This window comes from Neovison vison, chromosome 13 (genome assembly GCF_020171115.1).
Source record: "Neovison vison isolate M4711 chromosome 13, ASM_NN_V1, whole genome shotgun sequence".
NCBI lineage: Eukaryota > Metazoa > Chordata > Mammalia > Carnivora > Mustelidae > Neogale > Neogale vison.
In genome coordinates this window covers 104,433,843-104,446,116 of record NC_058103.1, presented here as the reverse complement: position 1 = coordinate 104,446,116, position 12,274 = coordinate 104,433,843, and the positions used below count along the sequence as shown (strand labels likewise).

The 12,274-nt window shown below is 45.6% G+C and overlaps 1 protein-coding gene across 4 annotated transcripts in view; it reads right to left on the bottom strand.

Annotated features, from left to right (window-relative positions):
* The window catches only part of TLN2 (talin 2), a 428,022-nt gene that overhangs the window by 135,245 nt on the left and 280,503 nt on the right, over positions 1 to 12,274 (bottom strand). For all 4 annotated transcript variants that reach the window (XM_044230578.1, XM_044230582.1, XM_044230581.1 and 1 more), the window contains 6 exons: positions 11,693 to 11,801; positions 10,753 to 10,961; positions 9,670 to 9,768; positions 5,812 to 5,979; positions 4,058 to 4,352; positions 1,274 to 1,440 (listed from right to left, as the gene is read on the bottom strand). In XM_044230578.1, coding sequence (XP_044086513.1) covers positions 1,274 to 1,440; positions 4,058 to 4,352; positions 5,812 to 5,979; positions 9,670 to 9,768; positions 10,753 to 10,961; positions 11,693 to 11,801 — 1,047 coding nt within the window. The remainder of the gene's footprint in view (positions 1 to 1,273; positions 1,441 to 4,057; positions 4,353 to 5,811; positions 5,980 to 9,669; positions 9,769 to 10,752; positions 10,962 to 11,692; positions 11,802 to 12,274) is intronic.

The following is a 12,274-nucleotide window of genomic DNA, read 5'->3' as shown; positions in this document are numbered from 1 at the left end:
ACTGCATAAATCCCTAATAAATATATTTGGCTAAAAGGGGCAGTTAAGGGCAGAGCTTCTCAGCTGAAACAGGGCTAAGGGTACAGAGGAAGTTCAGACCCTGCCCCTCCTTGGGTTTCTCTTCAGCCTATTCATGAGGTACCTCCAAGAAATCACAGACCCCCAGTGACTACAATGGTGAGTCAGTTAAGGAAGCTTTACATGATTCACCGCATGTCATAACACATTTTAAGTCAAAGAAGTCACAGGCTAGGTAGGTTGAGATGCACTAGTATTCTGCTGGAGGACAGGGAGATTAGGATACAATGTGGGGGCTTTTAATGAATCTTAAATGCACAGAAATACATTAAACTTGTTATCTTAAGCTGATTTTTATTTTATTTATAGCCATCTGCTTTTTCCATTAATTCCACCAAAAGCACACGCGAGTTGCATAATAACAAAAAGAGGAACGTTAAAAAAGACAGCTTTATCCACGGAATGCAGTCCTCACCTCAAGGTGGGCATCAGAATATTCTGTGGAACTGACTTGCAGGCACACACACAGTCCCCACCCCAGTGACCTTGTGAATCAGGGTCTTTGGGGGCAGAACTGAGACATGTGCATTTTAATGTTTTATGACGGAGGGGCTCTGAAACAGAGCCCGGAGATAAACATCACTGGCTTTTAGAAGCTGCATGCTGAAGCTTAGCTGTCAGAAGAGCAGAGAGCTGACTCTTCACTCTTCATTCAGGCTGTTATATAATATTTAAAACCGCTACTGGGATTTGAAGGAGAGTGAGGCAGGAAGCCCTCTACTATGTAAAATCTTGATGGGAGTTTACAGTGAAGTCAAATGGAGGGCAAAGTAATATTCAGGCTGCAGGCAAAAGAAGAGGCCTATCTGAATCTGCGGTTGATCATCTCCAGTTTAAATGAATCACCATTTGCAGTAAGCCGGTGGCATAACCGCCGCCCCCCCCCCCCCGCCCCCGCCGCCCCCACCCACTCCTGCACAGAGCTCGCTCACTGAGCAAGGACTTTGTCCCCGACAGCTGAGTCAGCACCAGCCCCCTCAAAGAGTGTTATTCTCCTGTTCCGTGCCCTTCTTTCCCAGTGCAACAAGGTCAAACGTGACACAACCGTATAGGTCTTAAACCACAAAAATGCACACTCTGCTGACCGTTCTTTATCTTCAGGTCCTAACTCTTAATAATCCTAACTCTTAATAATGTTCCAAATCCTAACTCTTAATAATGTTCCCTTTCCCGTTGAACAAATCCAATCCAATACCTTTGCAGCTTCCACCATGCGAGCCGTGGAGTCGGCCAGGAGTTTCGCGGCCGCCAGGAGCTTCTTTGAGTTCTCCATGTCGATTTCAGCTTCTGCATCAGACCTCATGGCGTTGACGAGGTCTGAGGTGGCCTGGGCCAGGACCCGGGCCTGGCGCACCATTTCACCTATGGGATGGGATTAAGAATGCCATCTGTCCGTTTGCTTTCTAAAGCTCAAAACCTGCACAGTCTAGTCTCCACACCTCTGGCAAGGGGGACAGAGAGAAGGGAGCCCCCAAACTCTAGTCCTAAGCAAGGCAGCCCACTTAGACCCAGGACCAAAAATACTCCCGGTGGCTGGCAGGACTATCCACCCCAAACACAACCAACTTCCACCTTGAACCCTGAGGGATCAACAGGACACAAGGAAGCAAAGAGGAATTCTTTGGAAAGAGAAGACAGGAACAAAGTTATGTGGATTTATTATGCGATTGAGTAAAATATTTATTTAGAAAATGTTATTTACCTCCCTTCAAGAACTACTTACTCCAAAGTCCTTATAATAAACTCTGCATAATGGCATAAAAATTATTTTTAAAATTTGAAAGAATTTGTATGTTACTTAACTCCAGATGAATAACATCACAGGATCCACTGTATTTGTGTTGTTTGGCTCTCAGTAACAGGAAGCACAGACCCCAGTTTCATGCTCAACTCCGAACATTTGCCTTGGCTCAGGTTTTCCTATCAGTTTTCTGTTTGCTCACCCTTTTCTTCCCAGTGCTGGTTTTGATCTTATGGTTAGTAATTGTTTGGTTTTATGGTTCCTGTGGTTTTTATTGATATCTATTTCAATTTTCTTCTAGAAGTAGGAGGGGTGTAAGAGTAAACATTTAAAATAAAACTACTCAGATGTAAGGGAATTTTTCCTCTCCCAAAGGTCATCTGAGAAGGATGCCAAAACATTGACCTTAAGGAGGGGAAAAAAGCTTTTATAAAAATCGAGACGTGCTAAATTCAAGGTATTGTGGATTGGATCCTGGGATGGTAGAAGGACTTGAGGGGGAAAACTGGTTAAATCTGAATCCTGTCAGCAGTGAACAGTTATGCCCCACAGTAATCTCCTAGTTCTGACAAAATGTGCTGTGGGTTAGGGAAGATGCAAAAAAAATGAGGGAAAATGGGAAGGGTAATAAGTACTCCCTGTATAGCCTCTGTAACTTTTCTATAAATATGAAAGCATTCCAAAATAAAAGGTTTATTGAAAAATAAAACAATAACCAAAAAATCCAAATGTGCATAGTATTCCAATCTTCTTAAACCATGTAAGGAAGATATAGAAAAGCACAAGCTTTTTATGTTTGTTTGTTTGTTTGTTTTAAATATTTACAACAAAGAATAGCTCTGTACCAACCAAGAAGTAAGAAAACAAATGTCTTTCAAACTACTGGTAGAGTTCTAAAGCATAGGGTTGCAAACTACTGGTAGGGTTGCAAAGTTCATACACACACATTGTACATACTTATTGGTCCAGAAATTCCACTTATTACATATAGCCCCCAAAGTAAATCAAGATAAAATAGTTACTGTAGTATTATTTTTGTTAAAGCAAACAAACTAAGAAGCAGACCAAAAAACTTGGAAACGACCCTACATGTCTACCTAAAGATAATTGGTTAAGTAAATTAGGATAGAATTCCATAGAGTAGAATATTATGCTGCCATTAAAAAGATTAGCCCTGTAGGTGAACATGAAAAATGTCTTTAAAAATATATTAAGAGAAAAAAAAGGTTGCAGGAGAGTATAAATAATGCAATTCATTTATACAGAAAGAAAGATGGTGATATATACACATAAACACACACACACACACACACACACACACACACACACGAACATATGCGACTTTGTAAGGTCAAAAATTTCCGGACATGTAAAAGAGAAACTGGGTTGCCAAATCTGGAGATTTAGATGGGATAGAGATGGCCTGGGTCTGGGAAGATTTACTTTTCAACCGATAGACTAAAGGATGCATTGTATCTATTTCAAATTTTCTGTATGTTATGATCTTTGACATCTTAAAAAAAAAACAACAAACAAAAACCTTCCTGGCTAGAGAGAGACTGCCCTTTGGCAGGCTAGCCCAACTTCTAGAGCTAGCAAAACTCCAGCCAGCCTTTGATAAACAAATTAACTAGCGAGGAGCCACGCCTCCTCCATGGGGCCAGTAGAGCCCTGGAAGCAATATCCTTAGGCCTCAGTCATCCCGGAGCCTGATACCAGGCAACTAGTTAGAGCCCGGTGAAAACAGTCAAACTAAGCAGTCCCAAGCTGTTCACCTTGCCCTGCCTTGCCTTTCGAATAGAAATCCCAAGAAAGGCCACAACCGAAGCTCTCCCCTCAGTCCTGTCTTCTGCAACCAGACCAAACCCAATGCTTCCCCTGGGACAGTGTATGGCCCATGGTGCCCCTCTCTCGGGGACCTGTGACTGGAATAGAGTTTTCCTTCCAAGCTTCATTCCTGTCTCCTCCTGTGGCTGCCTCTTTACCATGCCACGTCCAGCATGTTCCTTCAAATGAACGGCATTTGCCAAGAAGTTATTTAAAAAGGCTGGTTAACGAATTCTTGTTGCTATGGAAGGGCCCATTAGGAGTCTTCCATCTTTCTCCGAGTTTCAGTGAGGAAGTCTCTGAGAGAGGCTGAGGACAACCCACCATGGCCAGACAGCCATCACCTTTCTTGCCATTGTCCCCACATGGGAACCCCCAGGAGACCCGTCCACCCTCGGCGTCGCCCCTCACCAGCGTCGCCCATGGAGCTGAAGATGCTCTCGGTGACACACATGATGGTGTCGGTGGCCTGGTCGTAGCGGCCGATGGGCTCGCCGCGGCTGGCGAACTGTCTCACGTGCTGCAGGAGATCGTGCAGGGCCTGGCTGACCACGCTGGCCGCGGCGCTGACCTGCTTCAGGAGCTCGCTGTCGTCGGTGGCTGCTTGGCAAGCACGGACACAGTTCTCCACCGAGCGGTCCACGAGCTTCCCTGCTTCAATCAGCTGCTCCTGGCACACGGGGGAGCTGATGGTGGGGCTCACCACCTGAAGGGACACAGGAGCAGGTCGTGGGCACTGGGAGTCAACTCCCAGTCCCCACCGTGCCCTTTCCACCAAGTCCCTTCCTGCTTTGTGCCTCTGTTCCTTAGAGGACCGAGGGTTACCCTAACCCGTCACTACGGTTTCTCATACTTCACAATTTCACTCTGTTTTGGTGACTTCTGACGCCCACGGATTTTTATCTTCATTAGTCATACATAACGATACTATTGACTACTTCCACAGAGAGAAATTTCTCGTATTGATGTCATGCCTCCTGCTTTTAGGAACCTCTAACTTGAGTCCTCTGAACTAGGATAACAAGACTAAGGGAACTGTATTTCTTTTCTAGAGACATCTGGAACTCTGTACCTCTTGGCACTTTAAAGAATGGGGGTTGGGGGGGTGTGGCACCTGGGTCGCTCAGTTGTTAAGTGTCTGCCTTTGGCTCAGGTCATGATCCCGGGTCCTGGGATCGAGCCCTGCACTGGGCTCTCTGCTCAGCAGGAAGCCTGCTTCTCCCTCTCCTACCTGCCCCACTGGTGTTCCCTCTCTTGCTGTGTCTCTATCTGTCAAATAAATAAATAAAATCTTTTAAAAAATAAAGAAAGAAAGAACAGGGGGATTCTGTCAGTTATCTGTCAGTGGGTACTGGAGAGTGCCCAAGGAAAGCACGAGCGATGCCATGAGGACTGCTCCTTCTGACACTACAAATCCCACTGGCGGATAGGACATGCCCGGCTAAGCTGGTCACGGAGCTGCAGAAGATGTCACGTCATCAAGTTGAGAAAACGGACACCTCCCATCTTCGGATGCACGAACATGTGTTGGGGAGGAAAAGGTACATGAAATCCGACAGGCCTGAGATTACCCCGGTTCTGCCATGGATGGCTTTTGGAGCCTCAAGCTACTTGTGAACATCTAGGGGCCTCAGTTCCCTGTTCGGCAAACTGGGGAGGATGTGCTCCACAAGGCGGAGTTCGACACCCAGCGTGTGCACATCGTAATGGGCAACTCAAACATGAACTTAAACAGGAACTTAAACCTGATTACCCTCACTCTGACACTGTGCAGTGCAGGAGGGGTACTCCCAAATTGGCAGATTATCTATGGACCGTGCATGAGGCTCTACTACATTTCCGTGCAACACAACAACTCTTTGTGTGCAGGTGTAAAGAAGACACACTGAGAAGTCCGAAGGGGAGACATGGTGATCTGCGAGCAGAAACGGCCATTAGACATAGTCAGGGCCCCCTGCCTGAGGACTTGGGCAAAGAACAAATGATAAAAGCACAAGGGGGCAGTTAATGCCAAAATCTTACTGTGTTATCATGACGACACCTGAAGCAAGCTCTAAATCTCAGACAATTGTAACAAATTCCACCTCTGTTTGCCCCCAGTGACTGGAGGCAGACCAGAGTATGTGACCCTTGGAGGAACAGGCCCATGGTGCCAGCTGGCTTACCTTGGCACACGCCACAAGCTGGGAGGTAGAGAGGGCACACTGGGTGGCAGCAGCAATCACCCTGTTCTGTAGGACCGTGTCTTCGGCTACTTGGGCAACATTCTTCGCCTTTAATACCAACATGGCAGCAGCATTGGCAACAGCTTTGGCCAAACTCATTAAAACATCCTAAGACAGAAATAAAAAACCAGTCATTTATTTTTTTTAATTCCCCTTTATAGCCTAGAAATAAAATGTAACATTTTACTAGAATTCCATTTGAACTTTTTCTTACCAGTCCTTCCTAAGACACTTATTTTTCTGAAATGTCAACTCACCCTTAAACGTAATTAAAGAAAGAGACTTGTGTCCTAATGACATGTCTCTTACGCATTCAGTAGCATAAGGTTTAAATCTAAAACAGAGTCATTCCAGGGGAGGGTTTTTGTTTTAAGCATGGATTCACATTCATGTACCTCTCTAACACTGGGAGTCTTGATTAAGTCTCTTGAAGATGTGGTCGGTGCAGTAGCTCAAGAAAAGCTGAACTATAGCCAGACGCCATAAGTACAACATACTGCGGGGAGGGTAGAATTCGTGGCCTCCAAGTCATCGTGTTCTGCTGTCCCTTGAAAATTTATCACTTGGATTTCCATTTTGCACAAGGATCCAAGGTACCATCAGCAATTCAGGCACATCTCTGCCTCCAGAGGGCAATGTTGGACATGCACAGACAATACCTACGGCTCAAGAGTCAAGGAGTGCTCTGAACGGAAGTTCTTCTCAGTGTTCTGTAGTCTTCTGGATAGGGATTAAGTTATTACGAGAAGTGGAAAGGGAATCTGCATAAATAAACGAGCTACGAGCTACAAGCTCACTGAAGATGCAAGGAGCTTTGAGGCTTTAGAGATCAGTTTATACTTTGACTCAACAAAAAGGCGTTCTGTCTGCACGATGGAGAATCCTTTGATTCAGCCCACCAGATTTGTCACCCGCCTGGGTGACCTGAAGAATAACCACTGTTAACATTTAATTTGCTTCTTTGCTTTTAATACTGAAGGTAGTTTATTTGGTTTGGAAATGCCTTCCTGAACACATCCCAAACATATGAGGCATTTTTATTTTGAACAAACATGTCAAGGCCTTCTCCCTGAGGAAATGTGGTCAGAAGTCTTTATTAATTCATCAGATAATGAAAAGCACTTTTGATTCTGAATGCAAAGGGCACGCACAGAGTCTTTACAAGGAGATATTTTATGAGGAGATATGTTGGAGAGAGAGGGTTCAGCCTGCACAATGTTACACAGAGCACAAACTACATGCTATCTAGGCAGATCAGAAACCCATAAACCTACCGATTGACATAAACTGATTTAAAAATGGATAAAACCCAAGCACTCTTAAAGCAACAGTGTAGTCCAGTCTTTCTTTTAGGTCTCCAATGTTTATTAGATGTCCAAGAAAAAAGTAAAGCCTGAGCTTCCAAAAGTTGAAGATGCTTTTAAGATCTGATTGGCACTTATCAGCCACGTAACTTTTAGAAACTGCTCCCAACACGTCCTGTGAAGTTACGGTTCTTGAACACCTATCTTGATGCTCAGCGAACACTCAATGTGAACGTCACAAGTTATTTACAAAATTAAAAAAATATATTTAATAATAATTTAAAAATTATTTATAATTTAAAAAATTATTTGAATAATTTAAAAATAATAATTTAAAAAATATCTTTCCAAAGTGGGTCACAGTCCTCTTTCACTTGATATGAATTCGTCTTTTCACAGAGGGACCAAGATCTGGTCATGTAGACTCACGATTGTTCTAAAGGCCTTTGTTAGACTCATTAAAGAAATCCTGTTCCTCCTATTAATTTTGTCCAAAAAAAATATAGTTAGAAAAAGAATGTGATACGACAGCCACAGTTGCTGACAAGGCCTTTGTCAAAACTTTCAACAAGACCATGATTATGTAGCCCATGTAAAATAAATCTTTGTTAACTCTGGGAACATGCAGTACATTGAGAACCCAAGAAAAGCTCTGAGATAAGATCTCAAGAATCAGAAAAATAGTGCATAAGAAATCCAATGTCAGTAAGCCAGGGGCTACTCATAACTGGCGAAGGGTACGGGATCACCTTACTGCAATGAGCTTTGCCCAGAGATCTTACAGAAACGGAAAGCATTCAAGTCAGGCCTTTTCCCGGCACGAAAGCCTCTTCGGGACCATACCGTGAACCTGAACCTGCTTTCCTAGCGTGTCTGAATACAAACCACAGGAAGCAGAGTTTGCATTCATATGTGATGATAACTGTCTGTCAAAGAGAGAAAGAAAAGAAAAAGTCTTCAGCAAGCCAAGATGCATGCCATGTCTGCAGGAAGAACCGTGACTTTCTTCTCAACTGTTCCAAACACCATGGGAAAGCGATCACATTTTAGAAGAAAGTAAGTTGACCATTTCATGTTAATAAAGCCAAGTAAACCAATAGCTGAATGTCATATTTACCCAATTTCTAAGCAGGTGCCTGCCTACAAAGAATTTCCTGCTCTAATACAAAAAGCAATAGCTAATACAAGGGCAGTTTGAGGATTCAGCTCATGGGAAGTCAGGATAGGGTCGCAGTTCATTGGAATTTTGTGTGATATATTTATGTGGTCTGTGTCAATTCTCTTTGAGTGAAATTACTACTGGCCATCCCGGCATAGAAATGGTTTCCAGGAATACTGCTACCCCCCCTTACAGGGCTCACCCTCCATCAAGACATGAATGTTCAATCAGGAACATGAAGAGGACATGAATGAGTCTTCTGGCCACAGCACACAGGTGTGCGGAAAGTAGAGAAGAAACAAACGCATCTGTAGATGCAAGTTCCATGTATCACAACAGGTACGGCCATGTCTTAGCATAACTCATGCATCTTGTGCAGACGGAGTCTGGTAGTTCCAGAGAACACAGCATACAGAACTGCCACTCATGAAGCAAGAAACTTGAATTCTATAGTAAAGCTGAATGGTCTTTTTATTCTGAATGCTACTAGGAAACGTGACATAAGATTTGGAAAAAGCATCTTGCAGAGAATCTAGGTTCCAACAGTAAGAAGAATGAGAATGTAGTTATATACTATTTAAAATTCAGTCTTAGGAAAAAGAGAGAGGCAAGAAGGGCAGCTGCCCACAAGGATGAGAGTGGACAAGTTCAGTGTAGCCTGGAGCTCCCCTTGTCTGTGGCATCTGGGAATGGAGGCAGAGAAGCTGAGCTCCTCCCTGAGCAGACAGCCCATCATGCAGGCCGTAAGCAGGGGCTATGGCTGTGCAGGAGAGGACGAATGGCACATATCTTTGGTATGCAACAAGAAGGGTGAATAAAAGAAAAAAGTCCCCACTATGCTGCTTTTGGATATGATACAGACAACAGACCCACCTCTGACCACGAAGGAGAGCCCATGCTCTGTGTGAACACAGTGTACTGGAGCACACGTTTCCTCTCTTTTATGCAGACTCCAGAACAATGCAGCTAAAAACTGTGCCCAGAAGAGGAAACAAGACTGGCCATGAGTCGATAATTACAGAGATTGGATGGAAGACACAAGGAAGTTCATGGCCTCATTCTCTCCACTTTTGTGTTTAATGAACATCCGGCATATGTCATGACCAGTGAGAACAGCTAAATAAGTGCTTTACAACAATGATGCAAGATACGAAAGGAAGTGAGTTTTTTAATTGAAAATGTAAAAAAAACTAACAAGGCGTGCCCCCAAGAAAATTCACCTCAATCTTATTCTTGACAACCCAAAAAAGATTTGGTTTTTCACACATTCTCCCTGTTTGGGTCTGGACCATCACTTAGACACCTGTCCAACATTACGGGCTGCAAATATCTTACTTGGAATCGCTCATCTGTCTCGTTCTCTCCGATCTGTCTCAGAAGATCCCCACTGGCTTGTCCAATGCTTCCAGCAGCAGTCAAAACTGTCTGTCGAGGCTAGAAAAACACACACTGGTTAGAAAGAAAATGCATTTCCTCCACAGTGCCATCAGATAGCAGGATAGCAAGAGGAATCCTGAGGGAGTGGCCTCCTCCTGCACCTAGATGAGAGTCTATTGGCCAGAGAGGAGACCTAAATATCCCGGTAAAATCTTTGCAAACCTGGGTGGCTCAGTGGGTTAAATTTCTGCCTTCGGCTCAAGTCATGATCTCAGGGTCCTGGGATTGAGCCCCACATCGGACTCTGTGCTCAACAGGGAGCCTGCTTCTCCCTCTCCCTCTGCCTGTCTCTCTGCCTACTTGCGTTCTCTTTCTCTCTGTCAAATAAATAAATAAAATCTTAAAAAAAAAATTTGTGCAAGGAAATGCCTGATGTCTCATGAAGTAGGCATAGGCGGATCAATTTGAAATGTTCAATCAATGAGTCCTGCTCAGCTGGTAGGCAGGTGATATGCACTTTACAGAAATTAGGGCACCATCCTGTATCCCCTTCAAATGTGTATTGACTGTGTATGTTTCTTTCTTTTTTTTTTTTTTTTTAAAGATTTTATTTATTTATTTGACAGAGAGAGATTACAAGTAGGCAGAGAGGCAGGCAGAGAGAGAGAGGAGGAAGCAGGCTCCCTGCCGAGCAGAGAGCCCGATGCGGGACTCGATCCCAGGACCCTGAGATCATGACCTGAGCCAAAGGCAGCGGCTTAACCCACTGAGCCACCCAGGCGCCCGACTGTGTATGTTTCTGAGGTTGAATCTAACCAAGTACCCTGGGGCGAGGGGACAGGGAGGTTTCCTACTAGCAGCTCAACCAGCCCGAAAAGTTGAACCAGAGATTCTGTACCCAGTTCACCAAGTCCAAACCCCATGGTCTCGTTATATGCCCCACCAGGATGGGAGGGACAGCTTTGGATCGGGAGCCCTGTAGCACTCAAGGCCCCACCTGCCTCGTCAGAACCTGAGTGACCACGTGCCCCAAGAGCTCACCTCTCCAGAAGTAGGCTGCACAGCCTTCAGCAGGTCTGACACTGCCCCCGCGAGGGTCCTCGCAGCTCTGAGCAGGTCCTCCCCACTGCCCACCTCGTCGTCCATCAGAGCCGCCAACAGCTTCACGCCCTTGGACATCTCCGTCAGGTTGGAAGAAATGGTGGTGATCGCACATCCCACTGCTGTGTAGTCGGTGTCTGCAGGGTCACCTGGGACAGAGAAGGGCCGCCACCATCACAGGAAGGCAGTGAAGGGTGAGGAGAGCCCAGAGCGGGGCAGGCTTCAGCCATCCCTCTGAGGGAGCCGGACACAGAGCCGCACGTACACAGGGAGATGCCCGGCTCCCTGTCTCCGAGGCGCTGCTCCTCCCGAGTCCTTTTGCCCGGAGGTCTCCTACACTGCAACACTGAACACGAGCCCCTGGACAGTTCCAAAGGAAGTCTGGGCATCCCGTGGCTCTTTCTCTTGGGTGCCCGTCAGCAGCTGAGGCACTGAAATGCTGCACAGAGAAGCCGAGATATTTGTGGGCTCTCACCCGACCTTGAAGGTCTCACCCGACCTTGAAAGGTGTCACGAGACTACGGTAGGACAAGACGGACGGGGTCCCGCGTGTTGGATCTATCCCTCCCAAATCCATTTCGGACTGTAAGCTCCCAGAAGGGAGAAACCAGCTCCCGTACACTTCGCAGCCCGTCCCGCAGACGGGTGGACGGTGAGCAGAACTATGTAAGGGCTTGTTGAAGGATGCGTGATATCGACGGAAAGGAATGAGATGCTCCCCGCCTTTCTCCCGGCTCAGTGTGAAGAAGTGCCTGCAGCACTCAGAGCGCCTAAAAATAGACGAGCCTCTCATCCTCTGAAAATCTGTTGTTTCAATCAAAGAACAGTGATTGTTTCTAAAGCAAAACCACAAGACAGCACCAAGCCCTCAGAGACTCACCAGCAGTGAGGTTAACCACCGAAGCTGTTCCAGCTGTGATCGCATCCACCTGAGAGTGGATTTCGTGTTTGGACTCGTCGACTTTGTTCTGAACCCACACCCGCGACGCCTGCAAAACCAGACAAGGGCACGACACAGTCACTACGTGGGACTGCCTGGGACACCAGAGACGTCGTGCCATAAAATGAGACCAGCATTTTGTCTGTACTCTTGTTCCTGGGCAGGCACCAGGGAGGCCCTCCGGTCATCTTAAGCAAGGTCTTTAACAGGCCCCCGGCTCATTCGCTGATGGCAAACAGCTCAGACGTCCTCCATGCTGCCTCCACTGTTCTTTTCTTGAGCTTTCCACATGGAAAGCTCCACATGGCTTTATTTAGGTAAATTTAATAAAAAATGAGAATTAATGTCTCATCATATTACTGCCCACCAGTAACCACAACTGTTGTTAATTTCTACCTTGTAAAAAACAAGAGAGCAGGGTTAGAATTAGAATTGCAGCTCACGAGTGTTCTCTGTCGGTATAAAGATTGTCTTTTGTTAACATGAATGTGGTGTAGACATGGCATCTTTCCTGGAAGGACT